General features: G+C 42.1%; 1 protein-coding gene across 1 annotated transcript in view; it reads left to right on the top strand.

Annotated features, from left to right (window-relative positions):
- The window catches only part of spats2 (spermatogenesis associated serine rich 2), a 35,886-nt gene extending 15,376 nt beyond the window's left edge, over window positions 1-20,510 (top strand). Inside the window, exons 5-13 of the mRNA XM_080733738.1 lie at window positions 1,522-1,571; window positions 2,531-2,756; window positions 4,818-5,006; window positions 5,648-5,783; window positions 7,910-7,968; window positions 12,959-13,068; window positions 15,377-15,479; window positions 16,139-16,278; window positions 17,197-20,510. Coding sequence (XP_080589864.1) covers window positions 1,522-1,571; window positions 2,531-2,756; window positions 4,818-5,006; window positions 5,648-5,783; window positions 7,910-7,968; window positions 12,959-13,068; window positions 15,377-15,479; window positions 16,139-16,278; window positions 17,197-17,547 — 1,364 coding nt within the window. The 3' untranslated portion in view covers window positions 17,548-20,510. The remainder of the gene's footprint in view (window positions 1-1,521; window positions 1,572-2,530; window positions 2,757-4,817; window positions 5,007-5,647; window positions 5,784-7,909; window positions 7,969-12,958; window positions 13,069-15,376; window positions 15,480-16,138; window positions 16,279-17,196) is intronic.
- The last annotated feature ends 684 nt before the right edge of the window (window positions 20,511-21,194 follow it).

Raw genomic sequence — 21,194 nt, 5'->3', positions numbered from 1 at the left:
TTAAGGTCCACAGAATGACAGGCCTGCTCTACCAGAAACATCGCGAAAAAAAGTTATGGCCATTTGTATATTCACTGTCCCATCAACTCCAATACACTGTGACTACACAGGAAAAGAAAAATATAAAAAAAAGAAAAAAATCTGCTTTAAGTAGCACGTGAGGGGTCAAACTGGGGTGTTTTCATGATTCTGAATCCATTGCAAGCATTTGTTTTGCATGAAAAACATTCCTTGGGCTACATTTCAACCCCAGAAAATGGTGAAAGTTGATGAGTCATCAAAAAAAAGTTAAAAAAAGGTGATAATTCATCACTTTTCACCATTTTCTGGGTCTGAATTTTTGCCCAAGGAATGTTTTTCATGCAAAACAAATGCTTGCGATGGATTTTTTAAACTTTTTTTTGATGACTCATCACTTTTCACCATTTTTCCGGCCCCATTTCAAAATAGACGATTTACAAGCTCACAATGCGTCCCATTGTGACGCATTGTGAGCTTATAGATCTGCCTCTGCCATTTTCAAAAGATTTTTATATATTTGAAAACTTGAAATGGGACAGTCTGCATAATGAGTACTTTGTACAAAAGAAATGTTGAATTCCGGACTCTTAGTTGCAACAGAGTATTTCTATGTTGCAGTATTGATACTTTTACTTAAGTAAAACAGTACTTTTTTACCACCACTGCGGTCAACAAAGTATACTGGATTTTGACTTTTGAGTGGTTAATTGTGGTTTAAACATGATTTGACATTGGCTTGCATTGTGTGATCTAACCTCACTTAGGGATGGGACAACATGAACATTTCAGAGATGCTTGTGTCCTTTGTGAGCTTGTAGATCGGCTATTTTTTGGCAAAGACATTTGATAGAGACTGAAAAAAAGACAGTATCAAGAACCTATATTTTAAGTACCTTTTACCAAGTATAGAGGGTTTAAAAGGTACCGGATATGCAGCTCGGCAAATAAAAGGTGAATTGATCCCAGTGCATGACGGAGGACGATATCACGATAAATTAAATCTCCACGATACGATTATCGTGAGTGTTTATTCATCACGATAGACGATAACATCGCTTATCGTCCCATCCCTAACCTCACTGGACTGGGGCCAGAAACACATGTAACAGTCTTCTCTTACCGAGCGCAGCGCTGCAATCAGACCTGTGTTCTCACCACGCAGTCTGTTATTACTGCAAGCTCTCTGGGACGCATGCCTTCGCTCATAGTTGTCGCGGCTTGCGTCACTGGTCAGATACAATACAAAGAGGTGTTGGTTCAGCGCCGCTAGGTTAATTATAGAACAAGAATGATGTCTGCCTCCGTCACAACTCTGTTTGTTCCCTTTTTATTTACATAGTTACAGTAAACGACACCTCGGGGCTAATCGGGTGGTGACAACTTCTTGTGCGAGAGGGTTTTCGTGTCCTGTGCAATAAAAGTGCAAGATCCTGGATACGCACTTGAAAGATGTATTCTGTCTTTGAGTGAGTTCATCTTTTGTTTTCCTTTCCACTCCAGGCAGTGCAGTCGAGATCCTAAAGGAATGGAGTGTCACCGGTAAAAAGAAGGTAATACAACGTCCAAACTATTTCTTTATTTATGTATTTATGATCTGTGGTTGAATCTGATCCCACGTTGAATATGGTGAGGAATTCCCATTGTTCTACTGTTTGCAGGGGCATCACAAGGGGGAGGAAAGTGGGACTGAGTTACTAGGGCCCAAGGTGGAGGGGCCCTAATTAGCTATTGAAAAATAGCAGATATACAAGCTCACAGCACGGCACCGAGTGCCACGCTGCGAGCTTGTAGATCTGCTATTTTTGAAAAGTCGTGAAAATGTGGGCAAATCTTTGAATATATGTATTCTTTTAAGCAAACATTTGTAACTCAAATTTTGCTTCTGGGGGTCCCTGGAACTAAATATTTTGAGATGGGGGTCTGTGGCCAAATGCATATCATTTTGGGGGTCCTTCACGTGAAAAGGTTTAGCACCACTGACATAGAAACATTGGTTTTTCAAAAAGTCTTAGAAGGATTTGAAATATTCAAAGACAAATCTGCACGATTTTCAAAACGTTGGGAGTTTATTTTCTTGGCGTTGATTAGGGCTGTCACAATTATTACATAATGGTCTAATTGCAATTATTTGACATAATCGCGATTATATTTCATAATCGTTTCCATGTTGAAATATATATTTTTTTAAAGTAAAACATTGTGGAAATGGCAGATCTACAAGCTTGCAACGCGTTGCATCGTGACGCGTTGTGAGCTTGTAGATTGGCTATTTCCACTATCAATGTTCTTTTTTAAGTATAAAGTTGTCAAATATGTAATTTCTTTGTATATAGGTTATGTTTCATATCTGCCATGTGCAACTTCAAAGCCTAAAAGCCAAACAGAAATGTAATTGTCAACGACAAAAACACAATTAAATCGTTAATCGCAATTATGTGAGTGACAATTAATCGTCATGTCAAATGTCATAATCGTGACAGCCCTAACGTTGTGATGCCTTCCACTTAAGCCCAAGAAGAAGAAGAAGCCCAAACTCCAGGCGGAAGCCACCCCCACCCCCCCACCAGAGGAGGCCCAGCCCGAAGAGGAGAAGGACGCGGAGGAGGTGAACGGTTTCCACGCCAACGGCTCGGTGCTGGACGGAGAGTCCCTGGACTCTCTGAGTGAACAGTTGGATTCTGCCTCCCTGGACGCGGCCGAGCTGGACTCTGAACCCGCCACTTCCGAAACCACAGGTGATGGGCCTGCCCTGGGCCGGGGCGTCTTTCTGCTTGAGCATTTTGTTTTTGTATAGATATTAATATCACGATTACTGCAGACAGGGTTCCCACACATTTTTACCAATTAATTTCCAAAAACTTTCCAGAATATTTAACCCAATTTCCAGGACTATATAACAATAATTCAGCTCAATAACAAGTCGCTTACTCCTATGCGCAATGCCCAAAGAAGGTAGGGTATGCCAGTGGTTCTCAACCTTTTCAGGCTGTGAGCAGCCTGAAAAGGCGTTGCGAGGCGTCGTGAGCATGTAGATCGTCTATTTTCACAATTTCTGCCTCTAATATTTGACAATTTGGCCAATGTTTAATTTGTCATTTCAGAGGTATTAACAAAATCAATAACCAAAGACAATGCATAGCTATTTTTTCCAGGACCTTCCAGGACCCTTGATAAATTCCAAAACTTTTCCAGTACTGAAAAAATATGTTTCTAATTTCAAAATATTTCCAGGAATTTCATGACCGTGGGAACCCTGTGCAGATGATTATTGTAACAGCAACTGAATCCAATATCCCATCCCTCTGATCCTACGCGGATACAGACAAGAGAATGTCCAGTCGATTTTCCCGCAGTTGTTAACTTAGTGAACTTATTGTCGGGTGGAAACCTCAAAACTGTTAATTTTCCGTTTTCAAATTCAAAAATGGCAAAAGTAGCTTTAGTCGTTTCGAGCTTGTGGATCTGTTACTTCTGATGCTTTTGTGTGACGCTGTCGTGTGTTCAAGTAGGGAGTTAATTTGTGAAAAAACCAAAAATCATCTCAATAGAATATTGAGATGATTTATGCAGAGGTTTCTGCCCGACAATTAGGCCTGTCACAATCATTATATAATTATCAAATCGCAATTATTTGAGACAATCGCAATTATTTTTGAATAATCGTCATAACAATTTCTATGTTGGAGTTTAAAAAATAGTGGAAATAGCAGATTACTTTATACTTTATTCATATAAAGTTTATACTTTATTCATATAAAGTATAAAGTTGTTATTTTTCGTATCTGCCCTTTGCTTCTTTTGTTTATGAAGCTTAAAAGCCAAACAGAAATGTAAAATGTAGTGATATGTTCCATTGTTCAATGCCAAACACACGATTAAATCACAATTACCTTTGTGAAAATTATGTAAATGTTTTAATTGGACAGCCCTAGTACTGACAACGACAAAAAGAGGAACTTTACTATACCGGAGAACCTTTTGTAGTTTCTCTCTCTCTCTTTGTTTCTTCTTGATTGTCAGTTTCTGTCCGTCATTGTTTGGTGTCTGCTAAAGAACAGTGTGTGCTCCCCTCTGCCCGTCCCCATGCTAATTGTTGCACCTGTGCACCTGTGCTCCCTGTATAGAAAACATGTGCTGTGTCTATCGAATGCCCGCCAGCAAGTGCCAAATATAGTATAATAACATGTCGGCAACAAAACATACATTAATAGCTCCTACAATTAGGTTTATGGCACTGAAGCGTTTACATATGAGCTTCTCTTGAAACATGCCCATATAAATCAAAGGATTTGGCAAACAGAAAAGCTCTTTTATCTGATTTTGCTTCTGATTTTGACCTTTCTCCGTGCAAAACATATATATATATATATATATTTCTTTCTCTTTCAAGAATATTCCCTTAATGGGGGTGAAACTTAAAGGTATGGTTAGGGATTTCATTTAATTCAAATAATAACAAAATGTTTTGGTGGAGGAGACATGTTTTCCTCCAATCAGGATAGAGTGGGTCCTTCCTCCAATCATGGTCGAGTGGGGGCGGGCCTTACGTGCACCAAGGCCCGCCCCCACTTGAGCATGATTGGAGGAAGGCCCCCGCCTGTCAACTACATGAAAACTGAAACTTAAATGAAATCTTTCACACAATGGTGTTGCGAACTTTCATGTTTATATGTTGTCGTATGTCGTCTACAAGCTCACAAACGTTTCTACTGCAAAGTGTAAATCGGGACTTCACTTGGGACTCTAGATGGACGCACATGCTGAATGTTCTATTGTCATGGGTCTTCCCTTTGCAGCTGCAGAGGCAGAAAGTCCCAGCAGCAGCGTCGTCGCCCCCCCGGCCTCCACCACTCCCCAAGGCGGGAGAAATCACCAGGGTTACAGAGGAGGTGGCAAGAACAGACACAGAGCAGGCTCCAACTCCTCCACCTCCTCGCAGCTCACCACTGACAGCAGCCAACACACAACATCTGGAAACAAGATAGGTAAGACACCTGTCCTGCTGGCCGCGTGTCTCTCTCAACACTATGTCAGAGACTATGCATTTCCTCATTGACCAGGTTTACGATGGCTACACATGGCTTAAACCTTTAGTCAAAGTAAATTGTATACTTTTGTTACTCACAAACAAAGAACGGTTATTGGTTGTCGAAAGCCTTTTCTCCGCGGTTGGAAGACAAATCCACCTTTTATTTGCTATAAAATAAAATATATCTCTGAGCTCTGTACTACAGATCCATCTAAAAAAAATGCCGAAAATAGCTGATCTACAAGCCCACAGTGGGCCGTGACATCCGCTATTTTCACCGAATGTTCACTTAACATGACATGCCCAGGATTGGAGTGCTATAATGTAGTTCATGTTAGTGCTGCACAATATCAGTATCGCAAAAGACGACGATGGGCGATATATCGCCCTGGGAAATATATCGGCCAAACCGCTGCCTTTTGCTACACTTAGAATATCAAATAACAAGTGTGGGAACCCAAATAGCACTTAAAATCTGTACCGTTATATCGTATTGATATCGAAATGTCAAATACTGAGATATGAAATTTTGTCCATATCGTGCAGCCCTTGTTTAATGTCTGGTTAACTCTGAACCATGTGTTGGTTTGTCCTCAGCGTCCAACATCGACCGCTCTGTGAAGGACCTGCAGAGGTGTGCCGCCTCGCTAACCCGCTACAGGATGGTGGTTAAAGACGAGATGGACACCTCCATCAAGAGGATGAAGCAGACGTTCGCTGAACTGCAGAACTGGTACGTTTCCTCTCCTTTTTCAAACGTCCAGTGGGTCCTTAAATACCACCTGATGGTCTCAAATTCAGTCAATCACATAATATTCTGTCGGGTCACCCACAGTACTTGTTAGTCACCCCATAATCTGTCAATCTCCTGATAGTCGGAGGCCTTAGGGATTTTTCGTGCTAATCAGTCTAAAAGCGCCACATTTTGCACAGATGTAGCCCAGGGCTTGCTCTAATGATTTAGCTAGGGCGCCCAAGTCGGCGACCCCGTGGCTAAATCAAGTTGGGCTCCCATCGACTTTCTATACAGGAGGAAAATAATCTCACATCCTACTTAAATAATAAAAAAAAAGAATTCTGGGTATTTAAGTAGGATGTGAGAGGTCTAACTAGGGGTATGTCATGATGCTGAATCCATTGCAAGCATTTGTTTTGCACGAAAAATATTCCTTGGGCTACAAATAGCCCCAGAAAACGCCCACAAAACTGATGAAACTGATGAAAAGTGATGACTCATCACTAAACCATTGTTTTCTGGGGCCCAAGGAATGTTTATTGTGCAAAACAACTGCTTGCAATGGATTCAGCTTCATGACAAACCCCTAGTTAGACCCCTCACATCCTACCAGAAAAAAAAAGTTTTTCTGGGTATTTTCCTCCTGTATAGAAAGTCAATGGGAGCCCAACTTGATTTGGCCGCTGTGGCGACCCCGAAGGTCGCCAACTCGGGCGCCCCAGCTAAATCATTAGAGCATGCCCTGGGCTACATCTGTGCAAAATCTGGCGCTTTTAGACTGATTAGCACTAAATTACCATTCTATCTCCATAAGGCCCCCGACTATGATAAATATGTCAAATGCCGAATGTGTGGCAATCACCAGATAGTCTTGTCAATCACCTGAATGTCGGTCAATCCCCCAGAAGTCTTATCAATAACCCCATAATCTGTCAAATCACCCTAACCTGTCAATCGCCACATATCATCTGTCAATCACCCCATAATCTGTCCATAACCTAATTGCCATTAGTATACAGTAATACTATAATAATTTGGACCACCGGTGGTCCCCGTGGGCCCACGATGGGGAAACGGTGGCCTGCACGCTCCCACATGACCCAATTGTAGGGGGTCAGCGGTGCCAGCAGGGACTCAAAACGAATCTGTCGCTGGTGATTGACAGGCTATCAGACTCTGGGGCTGACATGACCTGGGTTGTTCCGCTCACATTATCTCCTCCGTGTTCCAGAGTGTTTGTGCTCATCTGTTTAGTTTACCTAAGCAGTCTAGGGAAAGTGGTTTTAAAGGTTCCAATGTCCATCAGTGAATCAAAGTGCAATTTAGCTTACCTTTGCTCAACATGACATGGCGATGATAGTGTTGTTGTGTCTTATGAAACGAAACCCAAGCCCTATGGTTAGAAGTTTTGTTATGTCTTATGAAACGAAACCCAAGCCCTATGGTTAGAAGTTTACTGCATGGAATGAAAGTCAATGTATCACAACATTAACCTGCTTGTTTCCTCTGAAATGAGCAGGTTAATGCAGGTTAACCACATTAATTGTTCAACCAACAATTGCGGTCCCTCTTCTCTCTCCCTTGCAACATGCAACTATACCAGTGTTTCTCAACCACTGTGCCTGGGGCCCTTTGGTGTACCCCTGAGAAGGGTAAAGTGTGCCCCTTGAAACTGCTTGAAAGCCAGTATTGTATTTATCATTTTAAAAATGATTTAAACTAGTGAAAACAGCCGATCTACAAGCACACAACGCCTTGCACCGCGAGGCGTTGTGTGCTTGTAGATCTGCTGTTTTCACTACTGTTGTGCGACGGCCTTGTATGATGAAGCAGGGCTTCACTTAACGAATAAACGTACAAATTTGAAACTTGGAGATACAAGGTTTCTTCCCGACAGTGACGATATTTACACCTCGGTATTATGTCGGTGTGCCCATGGATTCTTGGGACATGAAAAGTGTGCCCATGCAGAAAAAAAAGGTTGAGAAACACCGCTCTAGGGTTCAAGTGGTTGGTTAATATATCTGGGTTCCAGTCTGACTGAAAGTGCAAAAGCTGTCTTATCTTTGGAAAGTAAAGAATATCCCTTTTATCCCTCCCCCTCTCTCTCTCTCTCTCCCCAGTTTAATGGACAGAGAAGTTACCCTGTTGGCAGAAATGGACAAAGTCAAAGCTGAGGCCAGTGAGTACATTCATTGAAGTATTTGCTCTCAACTCAGATGCTGTGTGTGTGACTGACGTATAATATGCATGCACGTACACGCCAGCCACTCAGCCAGCACCACCACGCCTGCGGGCCCCAGCAGCTGACACGTTGAGGAAATGTTTTAGAAGCGTCACAAGAGTATCACAGAGTTGCCGTTGCGCTGAATCTGAGCACAGGCAAGGCGTTGTAAAACAGCTAGAACAAGCCATGTGCAAATATGTAAGAGAGGTGCCCCTCAGGGCCTTGCTATGCCAGGAAACATACCTGTGTGTGTGTGTGTGTGTGTGTGTGTGTGTGTGTGTGTGTGTGTGTGTGTGTGTGTGTGTGTGTGTGTGTGTGTGTGTGTGTGTGTGTGTGTGTGTGTGTGTGTGTGTGTGTGTGTGTGTGCGTTCGTGTGTGTGTACTTGTGTTACTGTACTTGTGAAGGCCAAATGTCCCCACAAGTTTGATTTGATTGATTGAAGACTTTATTAGAAGTTTGCATAGAAAAAAATTACAGTTTCATGACGGTACAGTTCACTGGTACAAGGTCAACTAAAAGGAGATCCTAGAAAAGACTAAGCTTATTTCCATAGGAAACCATTGAAGTATCTCATATAACATTGAATGACAGACGGATAGAACACAGTACTATGCAGTAGATATAGTAAAAAGAAGTAAATAAAAATAAAATAAACAGCGCAAAAATACATACAGTTGGTAAATACAAAGTTTGTTATTGCCAGTTGCGAATGGAAGTAAGGTAGAATTTGAGATATAGACATTGTGAGGAGAATAAATTATGTAATGGTTATATTTTTTATTTATTAGAGATGAGGTTGTTGCACACTGCTGCGTTTTTCGGGCAAATAAAAAAAAACAACCTCACCTTATGACAATCACGTTTGCACACTGCCGCCCGTTTAGTATTTATTTTCGGACCAGGGTTGATTTTTTTCCCGATCGCAACCCTCTCCACTGGGTGCCTTGCTCTCTCTCTCCTCTCTCTCTCTCCTTGGCCTGAAAAATGCTTTCAAGGATTTCGGCTTTCCAAAACGCAACGAAAGAATGCAACCAGCTTTAGGCTTACAATTACGAAAAGATTCAGATTTGGGTTAAGGTAAGGCCTTAGGGTTTGGTGTTAGGGTTTGTGATTTTTTTCTCCTCTTCTTATTCATCTTACACTGTTCTTTTTTAGTCTAGCACATAGACTCTGTTTCAACAGGGTTGGCGCTTTGCCAATTTATATTTTGACCCGAAAATAGCTGATCTACAAACTCACGACTTACAGAGCGACAATTTTCAGTGTGTGTGACCCCGGCACCCACAACTAATAACGACTCAGGCTCTCTAGGGTTTATGGTTTAAAAAAAAAAAAAAAAAAAAGGAAACATGGGATTCCTAAAATTGCTGTTCTAAAATGTAGGATGTCCACGCAAGTATACCGCAGTCATACAAACGTGTGTGTGTATGTGTGTGTGTGTGGTGTGTGTGTGTGTGTGTGTGTGTGTGGTTGTGTAACATGACAGAGCAAGAGTGCATATTTCCAGAAGTAGGGCATTGTGGGTTCTTGTGTCCTACTGCAGTGTAGGGTTGTTGTGCGTTCTGGGTGAATAGTGTCAGGTGTCGGGGGAACCTCAATGCTGTCTTTGTGTTGAGGTGTGTTCAGGGAATGGTGGTTGGGGCTGGGGGGGGGGGGGTGGGCTCCACTACCTGGCTCTGACATTACAAAACCCCACATTCCTCCACAATTTAACCAGGCTGCTTCTTCCCACTAATCTCTTCCTCTGTTGTTAGATCTGTGTCAGTGTGGCTGTTTCCCTCTCCTTTTGTGTTGTGTCAAGTCGCCGCCGGTCGTCCACAAAACGCACAATCACAGGAGCTGAAGTGTGTTTTCATCCGTTTTTCGTTTTGCCCTCCCCGTGGTCAAATCCTCATGTTCGGGAATAGAGGCCAAATGTTTGATGCCGATCCTGAACTTGGACTCGAGAGTCCTAGACCATTGATTACAGATGAATTATTATGATGGATATATTTTGTACAAGATCTTTTTTATTTAACCACTCTATAATTATAACATTTTTATATTTTATTTCTTAGACCTGTAACGCATTATGTGTCACTTCACATTTGAACCTGTTAACCATTATTTTTACTTTGGCTATAGATATACAAGCTCACAGCACGGCACTCGTGAGCTTGTAGATCTGCTATTTTTGAAGTCTTTGAGTATATTGACCCGATTCTATAAATGACTTCAAAATCCTTAGAAGGTTTTTGAAAAACTCATGATTCTATCATCAGCGGTGCTCAAACCTTTTCATGTCAAGGACCCCTAGCATTAAATGTATTTGGCCACTGACCCCCATCTCAAAATATTTTGTTCCAGGGACCCCTGAGAAAGAAAGACTTGAGTTATAAATGTTCACTTAAAAATATTACGACAGCGTCTCAATCTAGAGTGACATGGATGAGTTCCAGATCTTAATGGGTCAATCTGCAAGCTCAATGCAGTGTGTTGAGAGCTTGTTTGACAATGTCCACCTATAATGACATTGGGACACATTGGCTGCATAACTGCCAATACCAAATAATGGCTGGTGTATATCAGTCAGACGGATGTAACAGTCGGGCTATGGTTTCAGAATGTTGCTGTGTCTACTGCCCAGGATATCTGTCAAAGCTTCTAACTGTCCTACATAGTAAAGTCCTCTGTAGAGATGTGCCGATTGATCGGTGTGTGATCACGATCGGCGGATAATGCCTCTATCGGCTTTGATCGGTATCGGCTTTGCCGATCTACAAGCTAGATCAGCTATTTTCAAAATGTGTATCTGTGGCACTGAATCTAACCTCAGCTTCAATTCTTACAAGTTGAATTGGAATGGATACTAAAGGACTTCAGCCTGCAATCTCTTAATGTTTATACTTAATAATATACAATGTCAATGTGTTGTAAGAAGAAACATTAAATATCTAAATGCTGCTACAGTAACACAATAAATAGAAGAATTTATGGATTTGACGCTGTGATCGGGAATATCGGTATCTGCCGATACCGATATTCAGATTCCAGTTGATCGGTGATCGGTAAAGGCCCCAAAAATCCCAATCGGAGCATCTCTAGTCCTCTGTTCATTTAAAGCCATACTGTGTAACTTGTGTGATCACTTAAATTCTATGTTTAATGATAATTGCAAGTGTCTTCCCCTAACCTCCCGTCAAAATAATGCAGGCACTCATGGGATGTGCCTTGGAATCAGTCATGTCTTTTTTCCTTTCCTTTTCTTCTTACATTTTTATTTAAGCCAGCAGCAAACACAAGCTGTGAGCAGATGCTGTAAGGATCACGTAGCTACCAGATGTTGCCAAAAATCACTCCAAAAAGCAAAGTTGCACAGGATGACTTAAACTCTGAAGAATGTACTAATGGAACTCATGGACCAAGAATTTGACTGTGTATTAATCTTGCAGTCATAAATGTCTGACATCACAGTTCTGATGCCATAGATGTCTGACATCACAGTGCTGATCTCATAGATCAGTGGTTCTCGACCTGTAGGTCGGGTCACCCGGGGGGGTCCCCACATGATTTTGGGGGGGGGGTTCACGTTACTTTCTCCTCAGCGTTCTTGGTCACCGCCTCAGCAAGGCTAGTCCACAAAACGCAAGTTGGTATAAAAGGACTGTCATTTCTTGTTTAACTAAGCTTTCAATCTATGTCATCATATTTTGTGACGTCATCGTAAAACACTTATGCAAAGGTGGGATGTTACGTTACGTATGGGGCAGCAGTGGCTCAGGACCCAGCAATTCATTTGGAATCCGACTCTCTGAAATAAGGAACCTTGTACACTAAGGGGCCTTTTCCACCGGCAAAGAACCGGTTCTGGTTCTTTCTCCCGCCTATGGGATGAACCAGAGGTGAGCTTTTCCACCAAGAATCGGAGTTGGTTCCGAACTGTAAAAGTTGGTTCCGAACGGGAACCACAAAATCCTTGGTTCCTCTGGTTCAATCATGGTTCAATCTGGTGGAAACGCAAGCTGGTTCACAAGGACTAACCAAGGTTCCAAGAAAGTTGAACCGGCACTGGTTCTGGAACCAAGGTTCTTTTAGTGGAAAAGGCCCCTTAAAGAAGAAGTTTAGGCCTGGGCCACAGGGTAGTGGTCCAGGCACCTAGGCTGTTTAAATGAGCTGTGACTGGAGTGGCTTTTTGGAGCGGTGAAAGCGCTCCCAATAGACAGGTATGTCCGTGGGTATGTGGCTGGGTGGCTGGCTGGGTGGCTGGCTGGGTGGGTGGCTGGCTGGGTGGCTGGCTGGCCGTGTCCGTAGCCTGGCAATACCTTGAGTGGCCACACACAACACACTAGTTAAAGGAGGGGCGCTGTTTTGTGCAGGCCAGGCACACTCACCACTCACTCACAGGCACAGTTTACAGTTTAGGCATTTAGCAACACACACAGGGTATAGCTGCTCAGATTCACCGCTCCACTTCGAACCGAGGTTTGATTTTTATTTCAGAAAGAATTTTCACTAAAACTTTTGAATGTCAACTTTATAAATGAAGCTTCTAAGTATTCTCTACAGCCTTATCAGATAGTATATACGGTAAAGTCAACAAAAAAACATGTGGGGGGGCTAAATGGGACCTTAAATAACCTGTAAGGTTAAAGTGCTGTGATTTTAAAGATAGCCTGCACTCCTGATCTCTGATGTTGTTGTTTCACATCCAAAGACTATTTTGCGTTGCCAAGATACCCAAACTCTTTAGCCTTTTGCAGTGTTATGGAGATCTGAACGACACACACACACGGAAGTCTGTAATGGGTCACATTTTGTGATTGCATTTCAGTGGGTCACAGGAAAACACACACAGATTGAGTCCAAAGTCAGCATCTACTGTAACATAACAAGAAATATATAAAACTATTGTTTCCCGTAAATTATTGATTGACCTGCCACTGTCTTTTTAAACTTCTATTTCAGTGGCCATTTTGGATGGTCGTCATAAGAAGGCGGAGGAACTGCGCCGGTTGACAGACAAGTCAGCCTCGATGTCAGAGGACCAGTTAAGTGAACTACGCGCTGACATCAAGGTAAATGCATGCGTAGATCAGTGGGGTGCCCCCAGTTGCTCACTTGGTAGCTGGAATGGGCAATATGGGAGAAATCTAATTGCCCATCTCTAGTTAAGTGGTTCTCAACCTTTTCAGGCCGCGACCCCTCAAAATAACCAGATTTTAACTGGGGACACCCCACTCTGACGAGCACTAAGAGTTGAGGCATCACATTTTGTATAACACAGTTCTATTGTGAAAATAGCAAATCTACATGCTCACAACGCCTCGCAACATGAGGCGTTGTGAGCATGTAGATCTGCTATTTTCACAATTTCTGCCTCTAATATTTGACAATATGGCCAGTGTTTAATTTGTCATTTTAGACTGAGGTATTAAAAAGTCCTTAAATTGTCACTTTAGAAATGTGCAGATACCCTCTATACACTTAAACTTTATGTTGGTTTGTTTACTGTTGAGAGAGAAAACAATGTTGCACATTAAGTTAATCATCTGGGGACCCCACAAAATAATTTGGGACCCACAGGTTGAGAACCACTGCTCTAGTTGATAAGATCTGGCCCCTGGATGAATGTTTGCGCTTAAATGTTAGATACCGTAAGAATGTTACCAATGAAGTCACATAGCAGTCTGTTTAAACCTGAGGATCACATGAATCTCAGTCACCATGACACCATGATTTCAGTCATTTGGATTCCATAAAACAGGGGTCTTTAAACGTTTTCAGGCCAAGGACCTCTTAGTTGAGAGAGAGAGATGAAGCAGGGACCACAATCTTTTCATAGATTCCATATAGTTGAATGTTTGACAGCACAATCATCAGTGTACTTTGGATTCATGTCAATTTGTGTTTTCAGATACGTATTTAACCACTGGAATTGTCAACACATGACTTGACATTTCACTCTGTACTTAGTCTGCTCTTGTTCCCCTCTACGCCAAGAATCTTCCTTTTTAAATTTAAAGAATATATGAAGTGGTCAAACTAGCATGTTCAATCTTCTAGAAAATCCTAATGATCTCGTAAGATATTTCATAAAAGCAAAGGTTAACCCTCTGGCATGTGGCATTTTGTTTTAAAATACAAAATGACTCCTTTTTTTTGTCAGTGTTCATATGGCTGATTTCTCTTCAATGTGTTGGCTGTATGGCTCATGTACATGTTCCCTGTAGTACTTTGTACTGTGTGTGTACACAGTGAAATGTTTACCTGGCTAAACCCGATGACTGGAGTCCCCTAGGGCACTATAACTAAATCCACTGGCATTTCCCTCAACACCAAATCACTGAAAATAAGCGACTCGATAACTGGCAGTGCGTTGTGTTCTAAACTTGCAGATCTGCAACTTTGACCCCAGAATAGAGCCCCTAGGGTTCATATGGGATGTGATGTTATTCAATCAAACAAATATACGGTTGCATTTGTACACAAATACTTAATTAAAACACAATAAGATCAGTGCTTCTGTTCTTCATGATATTTAAAGTTGTGTTGTGCATGACCTCTTGTACGAGTTACAAACGCATTTCAGATGCTCCGTGATTCGACCTGTTCCCTTTGCTATAATCGATAGCTAATGTTCTCATTCCTTCATTTCTCGTGTTTGCTGTGACAGTCGCATTGAGATGACACTCTCAATTAAATATTCTCGGAAGTAGTGGTTAGACATTTAAACGTTTTCCAAAAAGGGGAAATCTTATCTTTTTGATAAACACATAATTGGTGTGGTATGTAAAATGCACACATCTGAAGTGGAAATTGGCTCCCCCTGCTGACATATGTTGGTACTACAATGCTGTAGTGCTTTTTGGCTTTTTGAATCAGGCATCTACAACCTTTTCGTTCACAAGATCAGTTTTTTGCAAGGCTGGCGAAATCACACAGTTCCAGACAGTGAAGACCACCTCATTTTGGAAGTATTCAATAATTGAACAGAAATTCATAAACTTTAAGATAAATGCCCATCAAATAAAGGGGAATACAATCCCCGCCTTGCAGTAAGGACTGCAGACTCACTCCCGAGCTGCCACCTCACCACATAGCACTACTCTCTCCTTGTATCATTTCTTGTACCTCCCCTAGAGCTTTTTTATTCCTTGTATCACTTCTCATCACTTTTTGATAGATGCTGTAGCCTGTTACACTGTGCAGATGGCAGCCTTTATGCGCACAAGCCCATCCAGATAGCCCGATAGATCTTCAAGACATGTTTGCCCACCCTTGCTTTAAATGAACCAGATAGTCTTACTTACCACGATGAGTTGTTCAGTATACTGCACAGCATTTCACCGAACTCGTCACTAATCATGTCTTTGTTTTTTGCAGCACTTTGTGAGCGAACGTAAATATGACGAGGACCTTGGGAAAGCTGTCAGATTCACGTTTGAGATCGAACCACTGAAGACGAACATAATAGGGTTTGGATCAGGTACAGTGGCTCCACATCCTTGATTATAAACGAAGCATCATTTGTAGGAAGAAGCTATATAGTATATCGTCACTGTCTGGCACGACACGCATATCTCCAAGTTTCAAATAGCGAAAATAGCTGTTGTGTGCTTCTAGATCGGCTATTTTCACTAGTTTAAAGGAGAAATAAGCAGTTTTCTGCTGACATAAGCAGGAATCGTGCACTTGCTTATTTTTATTATTTATTTTTATTTTATTATATTCAGGCGATTAACAATGCTCCCTAAAAAAATAGTCTCTGTGGAGCTTCTAGGAGCCGCAGATTGTAGCCCCAGGAAGTGTCACACACACAACATTTCTTTAGGAAGCATTGTTAGCCGCCTGAATAAAATAAAATAAAAATACATTTTTAAAATAAGCAATTGCATGATTCCTGCTTATGTCAGCAGAAAACTGCTTATTTCTGATTTAAATCATTATTAAATGATAAATACAAAATGAAAGGTTTTGGACTTACAAGGTTTCCACCCGACAACGACGATATATTGGAGATCCTGTGGTTGCCCGACGGCAAAGATAGGATCTCTTGGTGTTGTGTCCTGTAGTGTGGATGTACAGGATATGAACTGTGGATGTCATGTCATACAGTGTATGAGCTATGCGTGTCGTGTCATACAGTGTACCACCCACGGACGGGCTACTCCACCCGCTCTCGCTGCAGCTCGACCTCCTCGTCCGTCACCAGTCCACCGCTGGCGGAACCGCCTGCACCTCCATCCCAGCCCTCCAACGAGCACCGCCCTCCACCAGCCAAACAGGTCATTGTTTTCATCGTCTGTTAACGCCGATTCTCAAGCAAATTATTTCTTTCATTTCAAAGACTCCCAGCATTGGGGTCATGGACCCCCAAAACGGGTCCATTTGGTTCCATATGTACACTCTCTCAAAAGTTAGCAGACATTTAGCTGGGAACCCCCTCAATGTGTGATGCGTTTTGTACAAAACTTATTTTTTTTTCTGTATAAAAAACTGTGTACAAGTTGTTGAAAGCACATTTTATTTCTACAATTGAATTCTGTCATTTTCTGTCAGTCATTTTGATCAACTGTTCAACCCTTATTCAGTTGATTATTCATGCATTATTAAACCTGCTTCATTCAAAACCTGGCATCCCTATTCCGGATATGACATGGGTGATAATGTTCCAAGATGTTTCAAAAGCTATCACAAAGGAAATGTCAACTATTAAAAAAAAAAAAAAAGCTTTGCAGCGCTTTGTGAGCTTGTACATGGATATCCTGTTTTTGCTATTCATCTTATTATGAAGCATAACAGGGGTTAAATGGTTTTAACGTGTCTCTCTAGATTGAAATAAAGGTTGTCGATGATGATGATGGCTATGATAACCCATTAAAACCGGGAAAGCATTTGTGGCATTTTATATTTTAGTGTTGGCTATTCAAAAATAGCAGATATACAAGCTTGTACGCAAGCTTGTACGTCTTCTAATAAAAAAAAAATAACTCCTGGCAGTCCGGACAGCGTGTCGCAGGTTCGAAACCGGATCCCGACGACCTTTCCTGCGTGTCACTCCCCATCATTATAACCATTTCGTGCATGTCTACTGTCCTATCAATTAAAAGGCATAAAAACTAAACAATTAAATAAGGCATTTGTCGAATCGGGCTCAGGTCCGGTTAATGGCACTAACTCTCAGACTCGCCGCCTCTCCTCAGATATTCCAAGGGAACAGACGCACCTTCCAGGGACAGGGCTACCACTCCGGCGGCGGCCAGCGCTACAACGGCGGCGGCTACCACGACAGGAACCCCAACCGCTCGCACTACCGCGGCTACCACGGCAACGGCAGCAACAACAGCACCAGCGGTGGCGGCGGTCCGGGGGGCGACGGCGGACCAGCCCCCTCCCAGTACGCCAACAGCAACTCCAGAGGTCCTCCGCAGTATCAGTCTTCTTCTACGTCCTCGTACAACCATCGCCAAGACCGCTCCAACTCCTCCTCCTCCTCCGCCGCTGCTGCTTCCAACGGGCTTCCCCAGAGGCCCCCGCGGGCGCACTGCCCTTGACCCTGGCATCCCCCCCTCCCGCTCCGTCACCCCCCCCCCCCCCCCCCCCCCCCCCACACACACACACACACACACACACCACCACCACCTCCACCTACTAACCCCCCTCTCCCCCTCGCCCGCACACCCCCTTCCCTCCCTCCCTCCCACTAACTCCTTTCAATGAAGAATAGAAAATACGAGTTTACATATTTTTTTTTTTTTGTCGGTTTGAGCTGTAGTTGCCACCTCTGCATCGAAGAAAAGAAAAGAAAAAAAAACCCTGTTCATCCTCCAAACTTGAAAAGTTCTCGTTATTGTTATTATTACTATTATTCTCTTATAATAAAAAAGTGTAACTTCTTTTTGGCGGTATAAGCTGATTAGATGCTACTTTCTTGTATCATTCCATCGTCGTCGTAGAAACCCCGCTTTTTGTCCTCTTGGCGATCTCGTCGCTGCGAGATCGTCGCGTCTCTGTCGTTCCATTCCTCGCCGCTTCCCAGAAAATGGTTAACGATTCACACCGGTAAATCCTGAGTGTTAATTTAAACCACTTTATCACCCTGGCGTCCCTGTATTGGACATGTCATTGTTGTAGAAAATTGCAAAAAAAAAAGTCCATTTGGTTACATTTGTACCTCTAGGATTTACATAACGCTTCAATTAACACTGAGGATTTTACTGCAGACATGAGACTGCTGACATAATTACTTCCAGTCAACTTAAGTATGAATCCCTTAGTTAATTTTTGTTTTAGTTTTTTCTTTTACTGCTGTGGTGCATCATCTCGATGCATGAACCCAATCACTTTAATTTCTACCGTTTTCATTAGAATCCTTTAGCCTTAGAAAGTACATTGGAAGTGCATTCTTAGTAGAAGCATCAAAGGGGAACTTTTCGTCGCCGATAGAACGGACTTTCAGTCGACACTACAGATGGTCTTGTCATCCTTTAGAGTGAAAGACAAACATATCAAACTGTGATTCAGAGATTTGAATGAGGTGTAAAATATCTTTACGACAATAGAGCTGATCAAATAGCTTCAGTGATAAAATGCCCTCGCTCTCGGCCAACTAGTTATATTTTATGTTGGCAATTGTTCCTTCTCATTCTTTATTATAATTGGATACTTAAAGAGTTAGCTTGTTGCCTTTTTTTGCCAAGAATAATGTCAAACAACATCACTTGTCAAGGCTGATGAGAAAGCGACGTTTAACCTGTCCACGTGTTGTCTCCTTTTCTGGAATGTCTGGACAGACCAGACTTTTGCCACGTGGGATTTCTTTTTGCCCCCTTTTCTTTTGGGTTTTGTTTAGTTTTTGCTATTTGTGTTTGATTTGCACACACACAAATGGCAAATAAACGAAACGCTTGCCTTTTATAAAGCCTAATTTATAATCCGTCATTACGACGGCGTCGCTAAGTCACAGCAACTTCACCTATGCCTTTCTGGGAACACGGATGGCGGTGTAACGCGGTACTCGTAGAGCAGAGGGTCTGCACGCTGCAGAGGAGGATGGTATCGATGAGTAGAAACCACTTAACCACATTAAACCGTAGCGTCCCTGTTATGGGTCGGATCATTCGCAGAAAATGGCCCTATATACTTAACGAAGTATATAGGGTTTGAACGGTTACGATCTTGTGTTGTCTCTTCTCACTTTAACCCAAATCTATAGAAACAAAATGAAGTCAAACCGATCCAATCGAACTGATGCTTTTTGTCAAACTGTGGTGCGACAGACTCTCCTAATAGCTGTCTAAGTCTTGATGTGTGGCGATGTAATAGTTGCGGCCGCATCTCTTCTGTAGTGTCTACAGTGTGTGAACAAAAAACGCTGGTTCTTTTACCTCATTGTTGTTCCTTCCTACATGGCCTGCGAGCAAAAACGGACAGACTCATCTCCTGTCTTTTGTAGTAATGTGCATCATAATGTTGGAACTGCAAGGTTATAGCGTGAAACCAATCATTACATTATCGCTGCATCCTCCTTAATACTTGTCTTCGGAGGGGTGCGCGTGTGTGTGTGTGTGTGAGAGCGTGTTCTGCTCCCTCTCTTTAGTTGGTCGCTGTGAGGTTTTGAAACTTCGACTTTGTCTGTTCGGTAAAACCTGGGTAACTTTATTTTCAACCAAACAATGTCACTTTTGTTTTCTTTTTTTTTCTTTTTTTTTTTTACATTCCAAACTTGTAATATTTAGGTTTATCGCCAAAGAAATAATTTCATTGTGTTCCAAGTTGTTGCCTTCTTTCCACAGCCTGTTTAAGAAAAAGAAGAAAAAAGCCACAAAAAAAGAGAGGAAAAAAGAGACTTGTGTGATTGTTTTACAACTGGGAAAATGTAGAATAATGCTTGATTTATACATTGCGTTGTGGGGGGCGGAAATGGCCAACCTGCCGGCTCACAACACGCCGCATGGCAAGCTTGTGGATTGGCTGTTTTTTTGGTGAGCGACACCGGTGCGCAAACTACGTATAAATCGGGCATAAAAGACGTTCATCTTTGTTACGCCCACTTTTGTTTATCGTTCTGAATCATTACTGTATATACTTTATGTAGCTATATAATTTTTTTGCTCACAACCGGGCATTTTGTATGTGATATTCATGTTTTAGACATGTTCATTCTTCCTTCCAGTAGTTCTTTATGTCCATGTTCTGTTCAAAAACATGTGAGACAACTGTTCATTCTTCCAGTAGACCTTTATGTCCATGTTCTGTTAAAAAAAAACAGAGACAACTGTAAACTTAAGTGCCTTTTCTTGTCTCCCGATTCATTTAACCCCTTTTCACCACCAAATATGGACCAAAGACATCTTCCCTTCCCCCATAAAGCTGAGTTTATACTGTTGTGCGCTGCGTATGTCGCTTGTTCGGTAAGCGACACCCGTCGTACAATACGGTATAAACACATTCTTCATCCCTTTTTCCCTGTCTTTCTCCCTCCTCACTGAATGGCACACGTTTCATTTACGATGAATAAAACAGTTTGCAATACTTCCAGCATGATGATGTTGATGGTGTTCTGACCATGGATACCAGTGTGATGCTGTGGACATCAGTGCGCTGGCTGCTAAGGTGATTGCACATAATATGTGATGATGTGGCTTGAGTTTTGCTCTACTGCAGCAAGTGATCATTTATTCATCTAGTTAAAATCTACTGTATGCTGGATCTTTTTGATTTTCCGTCAGTATCTTAATTATATACCAAACAAAACCTTTTGTAGTCAAGATAATATGGACCTATTGGTCTCCCAGAAGAATTAACTAGCCTTGGGAACCAGTGGTTCCTGATATGGCCCTATAAGAGCCTATCATGTTTCTTTAGCGTGGGGCAGCTTGATATATAAGTACATGTCATGCCGATAGTATGTCGCAGGGAGTCTCCAAACCAAACCCTTGATGTTGAGTGCCAAGCATCATTTTAGTCTTTGGTATGATTCAGCTTGGGACCTCACAATCTCAGGGCAGACTCTTAACCACAATGACACTGAGCTGCAAGAGCTGGTCCACCTCTCTTGAGTCAGTGGTTGAGAATTAATTGTCTGTGTATAATTGATGGCCATTAGATGTTTCTCAGTCATCATTAATTGGTTTAAAGATAAGGGTACAGTTAAAGGAACATTGTCCAAGATGGGTACAGTTGAATGGGTTTAGTCATA

Source organism: Nannobrachium achirus (assembly GCF_963921795.1).
Source record: "Nannobrachium achirus genome assembly, chromosome: 9".
Lineage (NCBI taxonomy): Eukaryota > Metazoa > Chordata > Actinopteri > Myctophiformes > Myctophidae > Nannobrachium > Nannobrachium achirus.
The sequence above is the reverse complement of the archived record's forward strand: the minus strand, read 5'-3'. Positions and strand labels throughout refer to the sequence as shown.